The 22,611-nt window shown below is 43.2% G+C and overlaps 1 protein-coding gene across 14 annotated transcripts in view; it reads right to left on the bottom strand.

Moving 5' to 3' along the window:
* Positions 1–10,673: 10,673 nt before the first annotated feature.
* The window catches only part of ZNF532 (zinc finger protein 532), a 72,614-nt gene continuing 60,676 nt past the window's right edge, over positions 10,674–22,611 (bottom strand). For 9 of the 14 annotated variants that reach the window (XM_034442447.2, XM_034442452.2, XM_034442453.3 and 6 more), the window contains 3 exons: positions 15,022–15,134; positions 14,535–14,682; positions 10,674–11,641 (listed from right to left, as the gene is read on the bottom strand). In XM_034442447.2, coding sequence (XP_034298338.2) covers positions 11,147–11,641; positions 14,535–14,682; positions 15,022–15,134 — 756 coding nt within the window. In that variant the 3' untranslated portion in view covers positions 10,674–11,146. The remainder of the gene's footprint in view (positions 11,642–14,534; positions 14,683–15,021; positions 15,135–22,611) is intronic. The other 5 variants (XM_087885614.1, XM_087885617.1, XM_087885613.1 and 2 more) reach the window with 1 other exon arrangement.

The following is a 22,611-nucleotide window of genomic DNA, read 5'->3' as shown; positions in this document are numbered from 1 at the left end:
ATGGTGTTTCCATCACACTTTGTATACATGTGTTCCCTTTGAGAGTCGGTTTATGGAAAATGTTGTTCTATCAGGATATTCTAGGATAGTTGTGTGCAGAGGTGGGCTTTACGTAATTTACCAACCGGTTCGCCCAGGACTGAAAGTATGAGCGTGTGCACCTTCCTTGCATGCGTGTGGCCTTCCGTGCATGTGCTTTGTTTGTGCGCATGGCTTACACGCATCCATGTGGCTTAAAAAACATGGCTATCATTGTGCCAGGGTGAGTGGGCGAGCCCACCCGCAGGTCGCAGCAACAGATTCGCCCAAACCGGCTGAATCCCACCACTGGTTGTGTGAAACTGAGTTCTTTTGCACTTAAATGTTGTAACGGCCAAATTATGAACAAGAGTAAGCATGGTCAATGCAAGCAGAAGCAGAAGAGACTGTCCGGCCTGGAAGATCATTTTTGCTAGAGCTTCAACAGAAAGAATTAAAGCTTATTAGACCATCATTTTAAATTATTTAATATTGTAGACTATCCATAAATTTTTAAGAAAAACAGATGAACTCACCACTCAGGATTTGAATAGTTGTATATTTATTTTTAATTTTTATATTATTTAGATGTTTTGTTCCTTCGGAAATCTCGGTTTCCAAGGCTAATGGCAAAATGAACAAAGAAGGATGTCTATTTCAGTGAAGCAGAAGAATGCCAATGTTATGAAATAGTCTCAAGGTCAGCTGAGAAAAGGAAAGAAGACAGAGCTTGAGAAACTATGAAGCATCAATGAAAGCTTCTTAGCTTTTTCAGTCTTCTTGCCTTGCATGTGACCATCTTAAGAACCTCTGTTTTCTGCATCCTTGGGGGGAAACGGAAGCAAACTTGCTTAAAGCATTTTCCCCCAGCTTTCAGATATCTTGGAACACAAGTCTCATAGCTATGTTGTCTGGTCATTTTGGGATTTGTAGTCTCCAAGACTACTGTCAGGGTTCCTATGGATGCCCTAATTAAATCATGAGCCTCGAGCCAAGCTTCAAAAGAAATCCAGTTATTTAGTAGGAGCTTCATGTCAGCACGATCCCAAATGAAGCCAACTCTGACCCCATATAATTTACAGCTCCAATCATGACCAATTTTCCCCCCATCTCCCTCCAGGGTGTGTCAATGGAATCACATTCGCCAATGGAGCAATTTCATGTAGAGATCACTCCCCTCCAGCCGCTGTGGGTAACCCTGGGAGACCGTCTTGAGAAAGATATGTCTGGAATGTGCTCCTGTCTTTAGCTGCCGTGCTGCTTGATTGGTTTCCCGTCCCCCTTCCCTATGGCAACTGGAGAGCAGGCTAGGGATGCTTTGCGAGTTGACAACTATAGAAGGAGAACATCAATTTAAGATGCTGATATTAAGAGCCAAGAAAAGACATACAGGGAAGGGGCTCCACTACTAAATAGAAATTACAATGGGGTGTGTGAGAAAACCAGAAGGAAAAAAATGTGAAGGCAAGTCTCATATTTCTCAGGGTTAAAAGCAATTACACAACTGTCTACAAGACAGGATCAACTGGAAGTTCCCTTTCAAGCTATTATTAATTTTAAGGTAGATTTACTCTGGGGTTTTTTTTTTTGTTATGGGGGTAGATTTTTTGTATTTAAGGTAGATTTACTCTGGGGTTTTGTAGGCAACTCTACAAGCAGGAGCGCGGTGACTCATGAAGGTTAGGACACTGGGCTAATGATTTGCAGGCTCGCATTTGAGACCCGGTTTCTGCCGCAGGATGGGGTGAGCTCCTGTCAAACGTTGCAGTTCCTGCTGACCCAGCAGTTCGAAAGCGGGTGACCACGAGTAGGTAAATGGGTACCATGTCAGGGTTCCTAGTAATACACCCATAGCAGACAAAACTCTGAGGCAGGTAGATTCCTCAAAGTATAGTTTTATTGGATTTATCATATTGGCATAGTTCTGGCGAAAACTGACTCTGAAGGTTCCTGCAGTTTTCACCTAAATAATCGTAATTTTTTCCCCTTCCTCAATCAGTCATATGGTCCAATCAGGGTGTCATCTGGTCACTTGGTAATGTCGCTCCTCCTCACTCTGACCAGGTGTACGAATGTCCTTGATTCCCAAGAGAAAGTATTTTATTTTGGCTACAAAACCCTAGCTATCTCTATTCCCCCCTCCCTATCCCTCAGCTCTGGTGTGGCAACACTGAAGCATCAAAATGGCTTCTGTCCGTTTCAGGGTTGACATACCACTTCGGTGGGTAATTTAACGGGAATATGAAAGGAGCCCCCCACTAGAGATGCCCCAGGCAACAGTGATATCACCATTCAATCCTTTCAAACTGGAAGCACTTCAGTGCTCCCAACACTACAAGCTAAAATAACTGTGGTGGCTTGGTATTAAAGACAATTCAATTTCCATATTTTTCACAGAAATATGAAAGACTGTGCATTAAATAGTACCATTTGTATGGTAAAAGTTAAATGACCGACATAAAGAACAAAATGTGGAGACTCTAGAAAGAGTGCAGAGAAGAGCAACAAAGATGATTAGGGGACTGGAGGCTAAAACACATGAAGAACGGCTGCAGGGATTGGGTATGTCTAGATTAATGAAAAGAAGGACTAGGGGTGACATGATGGCAGTGTTCCGATATCTCAGGAGCTGCCACAAAGAAGAGGGAGTCAAGCTATTCTCCAAAGCACCCGAGGACAGGACAAGAAGCAATGGGTGGAAACTAATCAAGGAGAGAAGCAACTTAGAACTAAGGAGAAATTTCCTGACAGTTAGAACAATTAATCAGTGGAACAACTTGCCTCCAGAAGTTGTGAATGCTCCAACACTGGAAAATTTTAAGAAGATGCTGGATTCGTCTGAAGTGGTGTAGGGTTTCCTGCCTAAGCAGGGGGTTGGACTAGAAGACCTTCAAGGTCCCTTCCAACTCTGTTATTCTATTCTAAAAGTGAGCTTTGGAAAAATAAAGCTAAAGGACAACTTTCTGAAATAAAGGTCATATACCAGATGTTTAGCCTGGATTTGGCATTTTTACCCACCTATCAAGTTCTTAGGATGTTAGGATATCTGAATGATATCCTAACATCATAAAGATGCTTATGTCACTAAAGCAATGTCAACTGGTGGTTCCCAGAGGAAGAGCCTTTTCTGTGGGGGCACCTACCCTTTGGAACAGGTTACCCCCAGGGATACGAATGATCCCAGATCTTCGTACTTTCCATCGTGCACTTAAGACCTTTCTATTTCACCAAGCCGGGCTGGCATAAATCTCTTCTAATTGTTCTAAATCTTTATGCTGAAGATTCTTAACCGATGAACCAAATTGGCTTAATCATCTTATATTCACATTTTATATGTATGTTATTTTAACTGTTCACCGCCCTGAGTCTTTCGGGAGAAGGGCAGTATAAAAATTAAACAAATAAATAAATAAATAAATAAATAAATAAATAAATAAATAAATAAGGAAGGAAGGAAGGAAGGAAGGAAGGAAGGAAGGAAGGAAGGAAGGAAGGAAGGAAGGAAGGAAGGAAGGAAGGAAAGAAAGAAAGAAAGAAAGAAAGATAGATAGATGCTTATGGAACCTAACAATATAGCCTTAAACAAAGACCAAGATCAAGTATAGTTACTAATAACGATTACCGGTAGTCCTCAACTTACAAGTTCATTTAGTGACTGTTCAAAGTTACAACAGCACTGAAAAAAGTTACTTATGATTATTTTTCACACTTAGCATGATCATGTGATCAAAATTCAGTGTCCCAGGGTCATGTGATCCTCTTTTGCGAACTTCTGACAAGCAGTCAATCTGGGAAGCCAGATTCACTTAACAACCATGTCACTAACTTATCAATCGCAGTGATTCAATTGTGGCAAGGTCATAAAATGGGGCAAAACTCACCTGACAAAGGTCTCGCTTAACAACAAAATTTTTGTTGGCTCAATTGTGGTCGTATGTCAAGGACTACCTGCATAGCATCATAATTTCAGATGGCTCCGAAAACAATGCCAAAAAGGGGTAAGAAATTCTCTGTTTGAGATCTTTTCTTCCTATCTGTAGTTGGCATGATACAACTTTACTAATGTGTGAAAAAAGCCAGTAGGAGACTACAGTAATGTTAAACTGTACTTCCGGCTCCAGTTAAGGACCATTTTGAGACAACTTACATTGCAAGATGTTTGTTTTCTAAAACGGCCTATGTGCTGATACCAAAAGCTTCGGCATTTGACCTTGCAAGCACAACAAGGTCATGCGATTACACAGAAAATGACAACCGATCCAAAAAAACCCCATATCCTGTAATAAAAAGGTAACTTTATTATTCATTCACACTGTACAAAAAAACCCCCCATCATTACCGCATGGCGACAACTCATTTGTTATGTTGAAAAGTGCACATCAACAAACATGAGGCTTTTGAGAGGTACACAGGGTTCTTTTTTTTTTCCTTAAAAAAGGCAGTGATAAGCTTTTATACATCACTGACAGAAGAGTAACAGGGGTCTGCAAACTTTACTGCAGCTTTAGAGAATCCAGAAGCTCTTCTGATCCGCCCAATCCTTGGTGAATACAAATGGAGAGAAGTTACAATGAGCATTAAATGGTTATCAGAGAAATCAAGAGTAATTAAAGTCAAAAGCTGGAAGTTCTCTCTACTAAAAATCCAGAAGAGGGGTCTCCAACCTTGGCAACTTTAAGACTCGTGGACTTCAACTCCCAGAATTCCTCAGCCAGCAAAGCTTGTGGACTTTTAAGAGTCGTGGACTTCAATTCCCAGAATTCCTCAGCCAGCAACGCAAAGCTGGCTGAGGAATTCTGGGAGTTGAAGTCCACGAGTCTTAAAGTTGCCAAGGTTGGAGACCCCTCTTCTCAGCAACGCAAAGCTGGCTGAGGAATTCTGGGAGCTGAAGTCCACAAGTCTTAAAGTTGCCAAAGTTGCTTCCCTCAATCCCCAACCCACATGAAGACTCATAGGTTGGGGAATATTCACCTCAGAGAAAGAAGTTTTTTACTCCTGCGTGTTTAAAGTTGTCAAACAGTTCATCAATAAATAACAGTTTTTCATAATTCTTTTAGGGGCAAAGCAAAAAAAAAAAAAGCCCCACATTTATTTATTTACATCTGAAATGTGTTTTAATACAATAACTCTGGACAAAATGGGTACTGTTCAAGAGTGTCAACACCTTCCCTTCCTTTGATTTTTTTTTTAAAAAAAGAGAACATTGACTATGCCAAGATCATGCACAAGTATCTTTCTCTCTGAGCTATACATATTTACATACATTACATACATTAGATAGAACGTTTGTTTTTGCGTTTTAAAAAAGTACAAAATTGGTAAAGGGAATACAGATGTGGGAAAAGCAAAAACACAAAACAGAAACAAAACAACGAAACAAAATGAAACGAAGACCTTTTTTTGAGAACAGGGTGTGTAAGGGATAACAATCAGTACCTTTTCCTGTCCTTTCTGAAATTCTTCTCCAGCAATAATGGGTGCGACCTGAAATGTTGTTTCCTAACCCCTCCCCTCCCACCACAAAACGGAAAAAAAAAAAGCACCAGAAGAGGGTGGAGGAGGTTTGGAAGAATTTAAGAATTAAATGATTCTAAATTAATAAGCTCCTGCCAGAAGAATACGGGTAAACAATTACACAGTGAAGAAGTGATGATCTGCAACAGTGGTGGGATTCAACTGGTTTGCTCTGCACGCGCTTTGCGGATCGCCAAATGGGCGATCCGCGTGCGCACAGTACATATGAAAACAGCACCTTCTACTGCAGCTCTGGTGAATAAAACAGCTGAGGGACATCAATCCGCGCTACCGCGCCGATCAGCTGAGCTTCAAGCAAAGGAAATAAAGGTAGGTATAGTGCATACCAGCTGATCGTCAGAGCTATCGATACACTTGAACCGGCAGAATCCCACCCCTGATCTGCAACCTCAAAACCTTCACAATCTTTTTTAAAGTCTTCAGTGTCTTTCAACAACTTTGGTGTAAATGGTAATACTGACATGTACACACCCACAAGCACCTTAAATACATTTCCCTTCGCAATTCAGAGACAGCTTCCTTCAGAGACAATTCCGTGCCATCACTCAGCAAAACCCTGTCTGGGTATCTGATCTCAGAAAACATCCTGGCCAGACTCACCACCTGTTTTTTGTGTTTTTTTTAAAAAAAAATGTTTAGCAGTTATCCAATTTTGGTCACCACAATATAAAAAAAGATTCTGGAAAGATTGCAAAGAAGAGCGATAAAGATGATTGGTGGGGCTGAAGGCTAAAACATATGAAGAACAGTTGCAGGAATTGGGTATGTCTAGTCTAGTGAAAAGAAGAACTAGTGTTCCAATATTTGAGGGGTTGCCACAAAAAAACTATTTTCCAAAGCACCAGAAGGCAAAACAAAAAGAAATGGATAGAAACTGAACAAGGAGAAATTTCCCAGCAGTAAGAAAAATCAACTAATGGAACAACTTGCCTTCAGAAGTTGTGGGTACTCCCAACACTGGAGGCTTTTTAGAAGGTACTGGACAAGCATTTGTCTAAAATGGTATAGAGTCTCCTGCTTGAGCTAGAAGACCTCCAAGACCACCTTTCCAACTTTTATTATTCTGTAATCTCTAGTTGAATGGACCTGATTCAGAACTGATTTCTCTTCTGATTTCTGATTCAGCCTGATTTCTAAAAGGCCTTAATGTGAAAAATAGGGCTTCAGCTACCTTCATCTTATACCTGTAGGTTATTTGTACTCTCATAACCATCAGAATCACAATCCAGAAGAGTGACCGAGAGCCAGTTTGATCTAGTGGTTAAGGCACCAGGCTCAGGAGGTTGTGAGTTCTAGTCTCACATTAGGTATAAAAAGCCAGCTGGGTGATTTTCTTAGCCTGTGATGTCAGGTTTGAGGGACAGCTGGTCAGTCAATTGGATGAACACTTGGTCGTAGACTAAAGCAGACCGTGTCCTTGTGGGAAAACACTAGGAAGAAAAAGAATCGAGAAGAGTGACCTCAATTGGTCTAAACACTGTAGTCCACCACACACTGTACCATATTTAGGAACTGAATTCCTGCATGGGAACTGTCTAAAAGGCAGGTTACGCTTTTTTGGGGGGAAGGATTAGCTTTGCATTATGCATCCCATAAGATCATCATCATCATCATTTAACGACTTCATAATCCCTTGTGGAGCAGAGTCTGGGCAACTGAATGGAGCTAACAGTGTGTTTAATGGCCGGATGCCCTTCCTGTTGCCAATGCAGAGTTTTGTTCAGCAGATATATTCTCATTGTGCCCAGAGGGAGAAATATTTGCCTCTACCTAGGATCGAACTCACAGCCTCCTGATTGTGAAGTGGGAATGCATCCCATGAGATCTGGAGCATGAATTGGTAAAGGATCTGATGTGAATCTGAGGGATAGAATCCGAATCAGCTTTGACAGTAATGATGGAAGAACTGAGAAATCCCAGATTCATATGTAACCTTGACTCTGAATTCCTGGCTCAGTAGAAAAGATGCTGGCTCTGGTTCAATGCTCCCCACCTCAGCAGCATAATAGGAATAATCGCTCTTATCTCTAACAGGAATGCAAGAAATATCGAGATAATATATACGAAGCATTTGGAATAATCTAAAGCACTTTATAACTCCTAATATTATCTAGAATCTTAATCTATATGATATATATATATATATATCTGTACATTGGAATGTCTTTTTAAAAAGAATTTATATCATATTTCCAAATTAAGAGGCCACCGGATGGCTAGAACTATTTATTTATCATTATTTATATAACAGCTTTTACATTTCAAGTGCTTTTGTGGTTCTCATGTCTCTTTCTATGATGCAATACGATGCCTGCATCACACAGTCCTATGACTAACGTTTATTTAATGTATAGCCCCAAAAAAATTCATTATTCTAAAATAGCAAACATTTCATCCATCAACCTTGGCAACCACACAACTTCTTTCATACTTTAGCCATTCCTTAAATGTGCATAAATCTCTGCCTTGTTCACATATAATGGGAGATACCCAAAGGTCTTGGATGACCTTCTTTCTAATTAGTGCCACGCTGAAAATTTCTACTGCATTTCCCTCCACTGTTCTCATTAAATCTGATGAAAAAGAAACAAGGATTCTTATCGTCATCCTGGTCAAAATAGTTGGGTGAGCTTCCCTGCCATCCTTCTGCAACTGTTCTTATAAGAGTCTTAAGCGGTCTTACTTCCTACACTTGACGCAATAAAAGCCAAGGCAAGACACCTGGAGGACATTCCTCCAACGGGAGGTCAGAAGACTGGAGAAGAGATATCATGGCAACATCTGCCACTTAATGCAATATTAATGCAAGCTCAAAAACACCACCAAAAGAAATGATAAACCAGCCTAAGAATAAAGCAGAAATACTGCTGGGGAGGGGAATAACACTGTCAGGAAACTGGAAGACATTTTCAGCCAGGGTTAAGTTTTATCCAAAAAGTTAACCTCCATGGAAACAACTGCATGGAATTACTCTAAATTCAAAGCATGGTAGCAATAACCTGGATGTCCCTAAGGCAGGGGGTCTCCAAACTTGGCAACTTTAAGACTTGTGGATTTTAACTCTCAGAATTCCTCAGCCAGCTAAAATAAGCTGGCTGAGGAATTCTGGAAGTTGAAGTCCACAAGTCTTAAAGTTGCCAAGTTTGGAGATCCCTGCTCTAAAGGATCAGAAGCAAGGCAGGAGGTCATGTGAGGTTCAAACACTCTGAATAGGCTGGAATTATCTAAACACAGCCAGGTTTCGAATGGGCCGCGGCCTGGGGATTGGTGACCTCTGCCTTTTACAGGATAAATTTGCCAAATATTTGCCATGAAGAGCAGGCCACACGACTTCGATTTTATAAGCTAAATTCTAGGAAATCTGAAAATCATACTCAGGCCCATGGTCCTCTGATCTTAACATTCAGCGCTTCTTATGAGAGGAAGAAACTTGCTTAAAATTGCAAAACATTTTATCTTGTTTAGTGATCTTGCATCTGTGATGAGTATTTGTTAACTCAAAGAACCGTGTGTGCGTTTGTGTGTATGTATGTATGTATGTGTATCAGTGGGGGGTTGCCCCTGGTTCGGTCCGGTTCACAAGAACTGGTAGTAAAACTGCCAGGAGGCGCTGCCCACTGACTCGGATGTCATCAGAAAGCTTCTGCACATGTGCAGAAGAACGCGCGCGCGCGCAAGCGAAGCACAGCCCCATTGCGAACCGGTAAAGTAAGTAGAACCCATCCCTGATGTATATATATACAGATACACACACACGTAAATAAATAAAACAATTAATCATTAAATTCTTTCTCTTTCCCATCTATGGCCAACTGGACTTGTCCTTCAGAGGGTCTGAGGGCCGCTGAGGGCCAATGGCAGCTACCACCCTTGCAGTAAAGGTTTCTTATCATTATGGTGTCCAATTATGAGTGCATATTTTAATAAGCAATTAAATTAAATCTTTGTGAGACAGTCCAAAAATCAGCAGTATTGCATGCAGATGATCCCCAATTCAAATCTCTATGCAAGATCCAATCTGGGTCGATCACTGAAGTTTTCGGACTTCTGCTGGAGCCCATCCTCAGGGAACTTCTCTCTACCGGAATGTGTGCTTTGGGCTACTCTAGGCATTATATTTATGTGGTGCCTTCCTATTGGTTGATTGGTGTGTTTGATGGCCGGCGATTGGCTGTTGTTTCCTTGTGTTCAAAATCTCTATGATTCTATTCATATCTATGATTAAAAGAATGCTTGACATCCTATAAAAACTGCTGCTCAAGACTGACTTGGCACATGGCCTTCTTTTATCCCTCAACTTGATTGACTGTGGATACCACACATTTAAAATAATTATGCTTATTCTGCATCTTACATACCGTAACAGACAAAGACAAACTTAAAATACTGAAAAGCATCTTCAAGTGGCCTTTAAAAGGTCCTGCAACATTCAATGAGGTCTCTCAAAGCTCAGCAGAGGACTGTGAAGACAGACAAGGATTAAAATGACACATAGCAAAGTCCTCCAAGACCAAAAAAATCAAACCCCACTGCTTTGATTCAACTCCGCTTCATTCCAAATGAGCTCTTGCAAAGTAGATTAACCCTCATGGGCTAAATACTGTACTCCGAATTTTCTCAATGGAGAAATTCTCAAGTTGAGTAGATTTTTCCCAAAACACCTGAAATATTTAACCAAGAGATCGTATTAAATGATCCTTAATCCTCCTAGTCATAAGAATCAGGCTACTCATTTGCAGGTCCAACTACAACTGCTCCTTGAGCTGCAACAAAAAACATATTTGCTTTTTAAAAACCCTTCTCTGCTCAGACACACGATTCTTCTGACTTTTCATTCAGAAATGTGTGAGCTGCTTTTTCAGCACAATGTTGGCAATATCAAACATTTCTGGATAAATGGAATCCAAGGAGATATATATATATATATATCCCATGGCTGTCTTTTCCTGGGTTAACATGACCTAGTTTTCTGAAGGGGTAATGCTGGTTGGGAAGGAACTATTTCATTGGGGTTCTTCTTCCCAGGGAACACGAGAGCGAAACACAGGGGGAATTTTTCCAAAGCTACTCAGGCAATCTCAGAAAAGGATCACATCTGAATCAGCTTAATACATCTAAAGTATTGCTCCAACGTTTTAAGAATTCTGCTTCGAAACAATCCATTGGTTAGAAAAGACGTAAGCAAGAAAGACAAACAAAACAGGAAAGAAAAAAACCCCACTAAATACAAATACAAACATGTAACAAAGACTATGAAATTCCTTTTGTTTAAATATATACAAATTCTTTTAGACTCAAATACTGCTTTTTTTTTTTTAAAATGCTGTCTTTCAGGCGAGAGTGAATGACGAATGACTACTTATAAATCTCTATAGTGATATGAGGTGAGGAAGATAAAATTGAAATATAGAATAGAGTGGAATCTATTGCAACAGCCTGGGGGAGAATTGTTAAAATTTACGGTATGGTAAATCTTTTATATTCCCCCAAAGAAAAAAGTCAACTCCATTCTGAAGTAGAAAGGTTGATTTCTCCCCCTCCCCCCCCTCCAGGGCTTTTGGAAGATGCTTATGGGATGAAAGACAGGAGCAGGTCATTTTTCAGCCGAACTCATTCGTTTGGATTTAATAAAAGCCATCCCGTGTGTCCTCATGTGGGTGTTTAAGGCAGCTTCCGTTTCAAAGGTCTTTGCGCACACTTTGCATTTCCTGTCAGAGGTGGATCGATCCGTGGATTCCTCCTCGTGGCTGGGCTTGTTCTCCTGCTGACTGTCTTCTCCAGAGCCATTCTGTTTCGAAACAGGCTGAGGTTCCTTCAGCTTATGGACAATGAAGAGATGCCTAGACAAAGAGACATGGGACGTATAACAAAGACCGCATTCCCTGCACTGATAGGAGGAGCCGTCAGATTTGTGCTGGGGAATATGTTCGTGGAACTGAAGCAGGTTCTCGGTTGTGAAGCCACAGACGGCGCATTTGTGAACTTTAAAAACATTGATTTTCAACTTCTTCAGCGGCTGGGTGATGGCCCCTCGAGGGGGCCTGAATTCCAACACGGGCTCCTCTAATTTACGCTTTGGACTGGGAACCTGAAGAAGTTGAGAACAACATTAAACATGTCCATTAAAGAAATCAAGTACAACACGGCCAGTCACTTTCATACAGAGTTCTTTGTCAGTGAAATGAAATTTGAGACAGAAGTTCAAATCCGCAGTATCATGGATAGAATGAGCTTTCCTGAGGCGGTGTTGCTACTTCGCCTCCTCGTGGATAGCACCCTGGATAGCACGGTAGTGTGAACCAAACGACTAGCAACAACTGGCAGTCAGGCTACATTGAAGAATTGGCAGTTAACAACAGTTGGTAGCCAGACATCTTTGTAGAACTCCTGTCTCTCTATATACATGGCAACGGAAACGGGCCTTTTCTGGCCCAAAGGACAAAATATCCATCACATTGTGTCCATGTATTTCCCATACGCTAAATAGCAATAGCAACAAGCACTTAAGACTTATATATCGCTTCATAGTGCTTTACAGCCCTCTCTAAGTGGTTTACAGAGTCAACATATTGCCCCCAACAATTTTGGGTCCTCATTTTACCCACCTCAGAAGGATGGAAGGCTGAGTCAACCTTGAGCCTGGTGAGATTCGATCTGCCAAACTGCTGGCAGCTGGTGATCAGCAGAAGTAGCTTGCAGTACTGCACTCTAACCACTGCGCCACCGCGGCTCTTTAACTATCTATCTATCTATCTATCTATCTATCTATCTATCTATCTATCTATCTATCTATCTATCTATCATCTATCTATCTATCTATCTATCTATCTATCTATCTATCTATCTATCTATCTATAAATGTGCTTTCCTATGTTATGGGTGACTTTAAGAAGGAAGTCATAGTGGATTAAGACAGGGGTGAAATCCAGGAGGTTCTGACAGATTCTGGAAAACTGGCAGCAGAAATTTTGAGCAGTTCGGAGAACCGGTAGTGGAAATTTTGAGTAGTTCAGAGAACTGGCAAATGCCACCTCTGGCTGGCCCCAGAATGGGGAGAGAATGGAGATTTTGTACTATCTTTCCCCCAGGAGTGGGGAAGGAATGGGGATTTTGCAGTATCCTTCCCCAGCCACGCCCACCAAGTCACACCATACCCACCAAGCCACGCCCACAGAACCGGTAGTAAAAAAATTTGGATTTCACCACTGGATTAAGAGGATAGGAATGTCACCAATTATTAGACACAATAATGTCTATTTCTATCTTTACAACATAGGATTGTATCCTTTACAAGGGTAATAATAAACACATGACACCAGACAGCAGGGTGAAGCCAGAACCTCTGGGCCCCACTTATAAATACCTAATATAAATAGGGAGGAGCAACCTTTTTCTCAGTCCACGAGTCTGCTAGATCAGGACAAAAACAAATAGAAGGGGCCAGGAATAAAGCTACATTTGATTTAATTTTAATTAGATGCAGTTCATATGATCATTCCCTATGGACTTAATTTCTTTCTTTCTTTCTTTTTTTTTTTTTTTGCTGTTCCCGAAGATGAAAATTAAGTGGAAACGTTTTGAAAGAATTCTTTGGGCTGTACCAAAAGCTCTGAGGTCAAGGTATACGATTCAGGTTGTTGAGAGATAGAAACATGGACTTTGATGGACCTACAGGACAACCTTTTTAAACCTCAGGTGCCTGTACCTGCGGAGTAGACTTGAGAGACATCTGTTTCTAGCAAAGCTAGTTCTCAAAGCACAGCTTGCCTCTGGCCCCTTTCCAGAAAAAAATGGAAAAGAGGCACAAAAGATGGCAAATGCTCCATCATGCAGATATTTAACAGCTATATCTAATATATACTGAATAGGAAACCCTTCCCACCTGCAGACTTATACGATTTCAACCTGCTTTTTAGCCTTCTGGATAATCTGAAAAAGCCATAAAGTCCCAAGGGCCAGTTCTGTGCTTGATATATTGTGCTTGGAGGGGAACTACGGACCTTTTTAATCCATGGGGCTCAGTTCCAAGGTTAAATCATAGTTAATGAAGCCACAAATAAGAACTAAAGCCCACATCCTCCTCACCTTGTCTTGGCCCGTGGTGGCGGCAGTAGCCAGATGCAGAGGTGCAGGGGAAAGGGACACGGACCGGCCTGATGGATGCACTGGGCAACCACCTGCTGTTCCAGCCACATGGAATGGAGCAAGAACGTCCGGTGTTGTGCATCCCCCCACCCTCTGCCTCTGCTACCGCTGCGTCTGCTTCTTGGAGGGCCAGCTGTGGAGCCCCTGCTGCCGGACACCTCCCCCCCCATGCACACCTGAAAGGCCGGTAAATGCGGCTGTCCTGGAAACGGTAAGGTGCCAGCCGGTGTTGCTTTGACCTGGCCCATCCCATCCCATCCGGGCCATACGTGCGAAGAAGGCAACTGGTGGACGTGCGCACAGGCCTGGCCCATGCCATCCCAACAGGCATGCCTGAGCATAGGAGGCGGCGGGCATACATGCGCACAGGCCCGGCCTACCCTATCCTGGCATGTGCATGTGAGCCTGGCTCCTCCTGTGAGCCTGCGCACCTGCCGGGATGGTGTGGGCCGGGCCTGTGCACGCATGCGCCTGCCGCTTCCTGTGCACATGCATGTCTGCCGGGAAGGCATGGGCTGGGGTGAAGCAACATGGGCTGAGCCCTTACCGTTTCCAGGATGGCCGCGCAAGCCAGATCCAACCACATCGCGGGCCGCATCCAGCTTGTGGGCCTCGAGTTTGACACCCCTGTTCTAGAGCCTTTGGTTATCCTTTTACCTTCCATAAAGGATTCCTCCCACAGAGTTTGTCTTTATGATCCATGTACAAAAGGGGTGCACTACTATGACCAATGTTTTGATTACTGACTTCCTGTGGATGCTGCTAGAAAGGGGGGGGGAAAGATATATGCTTCTACAGAAATATGACCCACATCAATGGGAAACGTGATAGCTCACCTTCGTGTCTTCCTTGACTGAACTTTCTCCCATGTTCGTTGATTCTGCCATTTCTTTCACGTCGGGTTCCTTAATGCCGTGCATCAGCTGAATATGTTTTTCTAGCATTAATCGCTTAGTAAAAGTTCTTCTGGAATCTGGACAGTGCCTGAAGAAAACACAGAGCAGGCTATGAACGGATAGCTTCAAATGTGCAGTATTATCCAAATGATGCTCAAAGATGAACAGGCAATCAATATCTAGCCAAGATGCGTGAAAGGTGAAAGCTGTCCTTCTCCATAACTTTGAAGTAAGCCCGGTAGGTAAAGATCTGACAGACTCACTGGGGGCGGCATCATACGAATGACAGCCCCAAATGATTATTCAAAGACTTTGCAAATCTGAAGGTCTACGGGAAATCTTTAACTCTTGCCTGGCCTGTTACTATGTGATACTGTCGAATATTTGTCTGCTGACGTAAATGAAAACTTTCAAAAGCAGAACTTACGAGCAGGTGTAAACTTTCCTGATGCCTTTGTGCTTGATGCGATTGTGACGGCAAAGGCTGTGCGATGAACTGAATGATTTGTCACACTGTCGGCAAGGATGTTTCTTCATTTGCTTTAACAAAAGGAAAAAAAAACCATTGAAGAAGGAGCAGATACCTTTAAATGTCAACAGAGAGATTCAGACTGCAGCTTTAAGGAGAGCGTTCTGAACACCAGGGACTCTTTGAACCAATTTAGCAACGCTATGCGGATACCGTTGCAAAGCAATCAATTTGTGCGCAGAGTTTAAGTTCTGCAAACTTAACACAAAACTTCTGAAAGAAATGGGAGTGAAGTTAGTCACGTCTGTGTCCAATCCCACCATGTCCACTAGAGGGAGACGCACACAGATAATTTTTAAAAATCATAAGAATAACTTCTCCCTTACCTATAATAACCTACAGAGAGTCCTTGGTTTATGCTAAGCAACTAGTTGGAATTTAAGATGGACCTCCCCAGGGCTACTTAAGACCCAAATTCAAAATTCTGATGGCCATTCCAAGGTCACATGATAGCATTTTGGGCACTTGGCAAGTGGCTCACATTTATAATTGTTTGTAGTGTCCTGCAGTCACATAATTTAAGTAGGATGTTTTCAATAGAAAACAGTGTTTACTTCTGATTTCTGGCAAAAAAAACAAAACAAAAAAACAAATACCCTTTCCATTGCAGACAATGGATTCATTTAAGAACTACTACATCTGCTTAACAAATGCAGCTTTTTTTTAATGACAGGGATGACCCATTGCCCAATTTCCAACTGCTTCCCCAGGCCCATCGAAGTCAGGGAGAGGTAACATTAATATAAACCAGATGTCAAAAAGCAGAGGAAGGAACACATAACCACAAATCCCACTTGTTAAATACAGGCCAAAACCATCCTTCCCCCATTCTTGGCAGTGAGATCTTCTGCCAGAGTGGTTTGTAACCCAGATTCCTGTAACCAATTGTCTTAGGCTTATAGGCAGAGTGCTTTAAATTCAAGGGCGAAAAGACACTTCTGAACACATGCAGTGCTTTTCTCTGTAACTCCCTGAAACAGCTGCATCCTTTTCCAGGTCCCACCTCTCCAGCTGTAGCTAGGAGTGAAAAAGGAAACTGGGAACCAGAAAATGTGCTGTCAGACTTCTTCTATATGGCTTACTAGCTTAATATCCCTTGCTCTGATACGAAACTATGTGATCGGGTTTGATAAATCGACACGTAGAGTTTGAAAATTAATGAGCAGTTATAATCTGGCCTCTCCTCTCCCCTCCCCTTCCTCAGGCTGGCCCCATAGAAGCCTCTCCTCTCCTGTCCTGTCCTGTCCTCTTCTCTTCCTCAGGCTTGCCCCACAGAAGCCTCTCCTCTCTATCCCCTTCTCTCCCTCAGGCTTGCCCCATAGATCCTCTCCTCTCCCCTCCCCTTCCTCAGGACTGCCCCACAGAAGCCTCTTCTCTCCTCTCCCCTTCTCTCCCTCAGGCTGGCCCCATAGATCCTCTCCTCTCCCCTCCCCTTCCTCAGGCTGGCCCCACAGAAGCCTCTCCTCTCTATCCCCTTCTCTCCCTCAGGCTTGCCCCATAGATCCTCTCCTCTCCCCTTCTCTTCCTCAGGCTGGCCCCACAGAAGCCTCTCCTCTCTATCCCCTTCTCCCCCTCAGGCTTGCCCCATAGATCCTCTCCTCTCCCCTCCCCTTCCTCAGGCTGGCCGCACAGAAGCCTCTCCTGTCCTCTCCCCTTCTCTCCCTCAGGCTGGCCCCACAGAAGCCTCTCCTCTCTATCCCCTTCTCTCCCTCAGGCTGGCCCCATAGATCCTCTCCTCTCCCCTTCTCTCCCTCAGGCTGGCCCCACAGAAGCCTCTCCTCTCTATCCCCTTCTCTCCCTCAGGCTGGCCCCATAGATCCTCTCCTCTCCCCTCCCCTTCCTCAGGCTGGCCCCACAGAAGCCTCTCCTCTCTATCTCCTTCTCTCCCTCAGGCTGGCCCCATAGATCCTCTCCTCTCCCCTCCCCTTCCTCAGGCTGGCCCCACAGAAGCCTCTCCTCTCTATCCTTCTCTCCCTCAGGCTGGCCCCATAGATCCTCTCCTCTCCCCTCCCCTTCCTCAGGCTGGCCCCACAGAAGCCTCTCCTCTCTATCTCCTTCTCTCCCTCAGGCTGGCCCCATAGATCCTCTCCTCTCCCCTCCCCTTCCTCAGGCTGGCCCCACAGAAGCCTCTCCTCTCTATCCTTCTCTCCCTCAGGCTGGCCCCATAGATCCTCTCCTCTCCCCTCCCCTTCCTCAGGCTGGCCCCACAGAAGCCTCTCCTCTCTATCCCCTTCTCTCCCTCAGGCTGGCCCCATAGATCCTCTCCTCTCCCCTCCCCTTCCTCAGGCTGGCCCCACAGAAGCCTCTCCTCTCTATCCCCTTCTCTCCCTCAGGCTGGCCCCATAGATCCTCTCCTCTCCCCTCCCCTTCCTCAGGCTGGCCCCACAGAAGCCTCTCCTCTCTATCCTTCTCTCCCTCAGGCTGGCCCCATGGATCCTTCTATCTAATGTATCTAATGTATGTAAATATGTATAGCTCAGAGAGAAAGATACGTGCATGTAGTAAAAAAATTTGGATATCACCACTGATCCTAATTCATGAAAATACCCTTGTTTTTTTTATTATTATTATTCTAAAAACGTGATTGGTAATAAAAGCTTTCTCCATGACTACAGAGGATTACTTCCCTCCACTTCCTCTCTATAGAAAAAGGACTGCATTTGTCTAAGAAGGAAGAGGCAGAGAAGAAAGACATCTGAAGAAAAGCAAGACTGAAGGTTGGGTTCAGTTCAGAAGGAGAGGCTTTCACTCCTTAAAACTTTGCTCACTGAGATACAGTGGCCCTTCAGGGACAACTCAATCCATGTGCAGATTACATTTTAAGCCCTGTTTCAGATCACATCACCACCACCCTCATCTGTCCTAGGGATGAGTCCTCCATTGATCCCATTCCTTGATTCGTGAAAGCAGAAATATTTTGTCTTTCAACAAACCACTTGCAAGCAGAGCACCTTACAACCGAAAGTTGGAAACCACAAGTCTAACTGTCTATGGAGATTCTCAGTCATCCAGGCCATAGTTGTCCCAAAGGTGGTTTTTCAAGAGGCAACTGTCAGGGTTCCAAGTAACACCCCCAACTAAAGAAGACTCCGAGGCTTGTAGTTCCTCAAAGTTCCATTTTATTAGAGCTGTCATATTGGCACATCTGGGAAAACCCCAACCTGAAAGCTTCCAGGTTTTCCCCACCCAAAGGAAAGTCCAAGTTCCTGCCCAGCACCCACACGTCCATCACCTGGCCCAATCAATGCACCGTCCCAACTGGAGATGCCTCCCAGTCACACCACTCCAGGTGCAGGGCAACATGTCCTTGACTCTCAAAGAAAGGAATGTTATTATGACTACATATCTCCCCAGATGCAAACAATACTCCCTCCCAGTTTCCCGCAGCACTAAATGTGGCAGGCCTGAAGATCCAATGCAAAAGATGGCTTCCAGGCCTCACAGCAACTGGACTTTCTTTTTTTTGTTTGAACATGTTTTTTCTTCTCATCCAAGAATCCTTCCATTCTTCCACCATCCAGTCAGAGCTGAAGAAGCTTCTTGGATGAGAAGCAAAACGTCTTCTAAGAAAATGTCTATGGAGATTCTCAGTCATCTAGGTCATGGTTGTCCCATAGGTGCTTTTTCAAGAAACAAGCGGACTTTCTGGTTTTTCTTTGAAGACGTTTCGCTTCTCATCCAAGAAGCTTCTTCAGTTCTGACAGGATGGTGGGGAATGGAAGGATTTATACTCTTTGCAGGCAGCTGGTCATTTGCATCCTTTTAGAGGGTCATTGAAGCACTTGGAGGTTTATCTGTGTCATCAGGGTCACCTGAGTGGTGCAACTGTGTGTGGAGTTCCAGTCAGAACTGAAGAAGCTTCTTGGATGAGAAGCAAAACGTCTTCAAAGAAAAACCGGAAAGTTCAATTGCCTCTTTAAAAAGCACTTTTGGGACACAAAGCCTAACACGCCATATCTTCTACAGCCAGAGTGGTACAGTAGTTAAGGTGCTGGAGTATAATGTGGAAACAGATCCAGGTTCATTCATACCGCCCTCAATCGCAGAAACTCAAGGGAGGACTTCAGGCCGGTTCCCTCTGCCTGCTCGGCCTACCTCCAGGACTGTTTTTGTGAGAAATGAAGGAATACTATAAATGTTGCTCGAGCTTATGGAGGAAGATGGATTTGCTTGCTAGCGAATCAACAAAAACGTGCATCTTCAGCCATCTGCCTTCCGATGTGCAACTCTTTTCACTCACAGCTTTGGAAAGAAACTAAACCAGCATTTTATTTATACCAGCTTGCTTCAACCAATTATGCTGGGAAGTAGTTGGGACAGCAATTCTGATAATAACCTGGCCTGATCAGCAAAGGTGTACGAGCGGAGGATGACGAGTCCAGCCTCTCTCACCTAGCATCTCAGGTCTGTAGGAAGCTGGTTTTTTTTTGTTACTGCTAACTTTTTGGAGCCAATTTCATTTTCACAAGATTTCCCACGGGTTCATCTGCTGCTTTCTTCCTCCCATACCTCCTCAACCCTCTCAGACAGCAAAACTAGCGTCATTTTTATTATGTTTACTCTTGCCTAGGGGTTTGCACTGAGTATCAGACACAAAAAAATATGAGTCAGCTCCCCCACACCCCGCTTGCTCAGGGAAAGGGGGAAATAATTTGCTACTCCCATTCAGCATTTGAATCATACATCTTTGAAAAGTATTTGTGCTATACCTAGTCTTTCTACCACCTCCCATGACCTTCTTCCAGCACTCAGCAAATATTCCCTAATCCTTGCACATGCTTTGTCCACCCTAGCTTTGACAATGGAGACGTGCAATTCAGTGATGAGTTCCTCCCGGTTCGGTCCGGTTCGGCCGAGCCGGTAGTGTTGACGATATGACATCACCGAACCGGTTCTCCCCCCCGCCCTCCCCCCCACCCACGTTATTCTTACCTTTTAAACAGTTTTTTTCCTTCTAGCCGATCAGCTGGGACTCGGGAGGCAGCCAATAGTTTGGGGGTGGGGCCAGGTGGTATTTACCGGTTCTCCAAACTACTCAAAATTTCCACTACCGGTTCGCAAGAACCGGGGAGAACCGGTAACAACCCACCACTGTTGTTACTGTATTTTTCGGAGTATAAGACGAACCTTTTTCCCTCCTAAAAGAAACTGAAAATTTGGGTGCGTCTTATACTCCAAATGTAACCCCGCGTGGTGCCCAAAATGGCTACCCAGAGCAGCTGCTGCCTTCTCTTACCCCTTCCGCTCTTCGCCTGCTTTAGTCACCGGACCTCCCTCTGAGGATCAGCTGTGCTTTCGAAGCTGTTTTTCAGCCCCAACGCGAGCGAAGCATCTTCCGTGCTTTCCCTGCTTTTCTAATTGCTGCAACTGGAAAACTGCCAGAACTGTCGTCACAAGTCAATGCGGTCACATGATTTTTCATGTTATGACTGCATTGTTTAGCAGCAGAGTTCCAGTCCCAATGACGGCCATTAACTGAGAATTAACTGTATTGAGATAGAAACCTTGCCCTTTCATGCATGCATTGTGTTGTAGCATGCGGATTACAAAAGAGCTAGAACTTGGGTTTTGTCTATCTGTTTTTGTGATGTTTGCCAGCCCACTATTTGTTTAAGATGGGTGGCCATAGGAATTTAAAAAATGTATATAATTATTTTTTCCCCATAAGTGCAGGATCACAAAATCATGCAACCAGCTTTCATGCCTAAGGTGGGACTAGAACAGCATCCTGGTTTTTAGCCTGGTATCTTAGTCACTAGACCATATGTGCTTTCTATAACAAATATTCATTCATTCATTCATATTTCTTAACCTCCCATCTTCTTGGATAATATCATTAAGTGTTGTACCTTATGATTCTTGATGAACGTATCCTTTCTTTTATGTACACTGAGAACATATGCACCAAGACAAATTTCTTGTGTGTCCAATCACACTTGGCCAATAAAGAATTCTATTCTATTCTATTCTATTCTATTCTATTCTATTCTATTCTATTCTATTCTATTCTATTCTATTCTATTCTAAATAAATAAATGCATCCCTACCAAATCCCAGTTAGTATGCTGGAGAGATATTCTGTAATTCAATACAATTTAATGTAATTTAATGTAATGGAACTCGTAGCCTCAGATTCTTAAAAATTGTGAAAGGCTGGTTAACTGCAGACTTATTTCTGAAGCTATTTTATTACTTGTGCATTGCACTAATAAGGAATGCACGAGAAAAATGCACAGGCAGATTGTTTTAACAAACAATTAATTTCATTTTCTGAATGGTTGGTTTTCACACTTTATTCAATGCTGCCAAAAGAGTCATCTTCTAAGGCTTTGGCAACACACAGGTTGTAATCAGTACATTTCACAGATAATTCAATTCGGAAAGAGAGAGCTGCTAAGAATAAAATATAATTCACTAAGGCTAATTCAGCACCAACTTAAAAAGCAGCTTGACTCTAATATTCATACTGGTTGTGTTCATGCAACACAAACACCCTCTAGCCATCCACTCACCAGTCAACAGACTCATTGTGTTGTGTGCTGGCATGAAACAACACAAGATGTCTGGCTCTATCACTCAGCATTTTTTTTCTTTTAGCTCTTACAACTGCTACAAAGGAAGTTGTACTTGCCTTTTCACTTCCTGTCTTTTCATGTTTTTCCCCACCAAAGATATTTTAAAATCCAATGATATAAATGTGGTCAGCACTGCTCAGACATATCCAGCAGGGGTGAAATCCAGCAGGTTCTGGAGAACCAGTAGTGGAAATTTTGAGTAGTTCGGAGAACCGGCAAATACCAACTCTGCCTCAGAGTGGGGAGGGAATGGAGATTTTGCAGTATCCTTCCCCTGTCATGCCCACCAAGCTACACCATGCCCACCAAGCCATGCCCACAGAACTGGTAGTAAAAAAAATTGGATTTCACCACTGATATCCAGGAGGGTCCCCCTCCCCTCCCGATCTGACTACAGGGAGAGGGTGAAACATACGAGACAGATGGGAGTTCCCCCCCAAATTCATTCATTTCACCCCCCTCTCCAATTCATCCTCTTGTAAATCTCAGGGAATGAAAAGAGCCAAATAATATTCAGATAAGTCACTTCCTTCATATGGAGAGATTTAGTTGGAAGGAATTTGTTTAGTCAAAACAAGGTCAAAGATTTTGGGGTGAATCTAATCCTTTCTGGATTAGGTAAACAGTTCATCTGTGCAGACTGGAGTTTTTTCATCACACACGTATCCTGCCCCATGAGTCTGTTAAGCATGTCATGAAATATAGGTAGTTCTCAATTTACAATCACAACTGAGCCCCAAATTTCTGTTGCTAAGTGAGACTAAGAGAGTTTGTCCCTTTTTACAACCTTTCTTGCCACAGTTGTTAAGCGAATCACTGTAGTTAAGTTAGTACAGGTAGTCCTCGACTTACAACAGTTTGTTTAGTGACCGTTCAAAGTTACCACGGAAAAAGTGACTTATGATTGTTTTTC

This window comes from Pantherophis guttatus, chromosome 2, assembly GCF_059756535.1.
Source record: "Pantherophis guttatus breed Tessera chromosome 2, ASM5975653v1, whole genome shotgun sequence".
Lineage (NCBI taxonomy): Eukaryota > Metazoa > Chordata > Lepidosauria > Squamata > Colubridae > Pantherophis > Pantherophis guttatus.
Note: the sequence above shows the minus strand (reverse complement) of the source record. Positions and strands in the feature narration are given on the sequence as shown.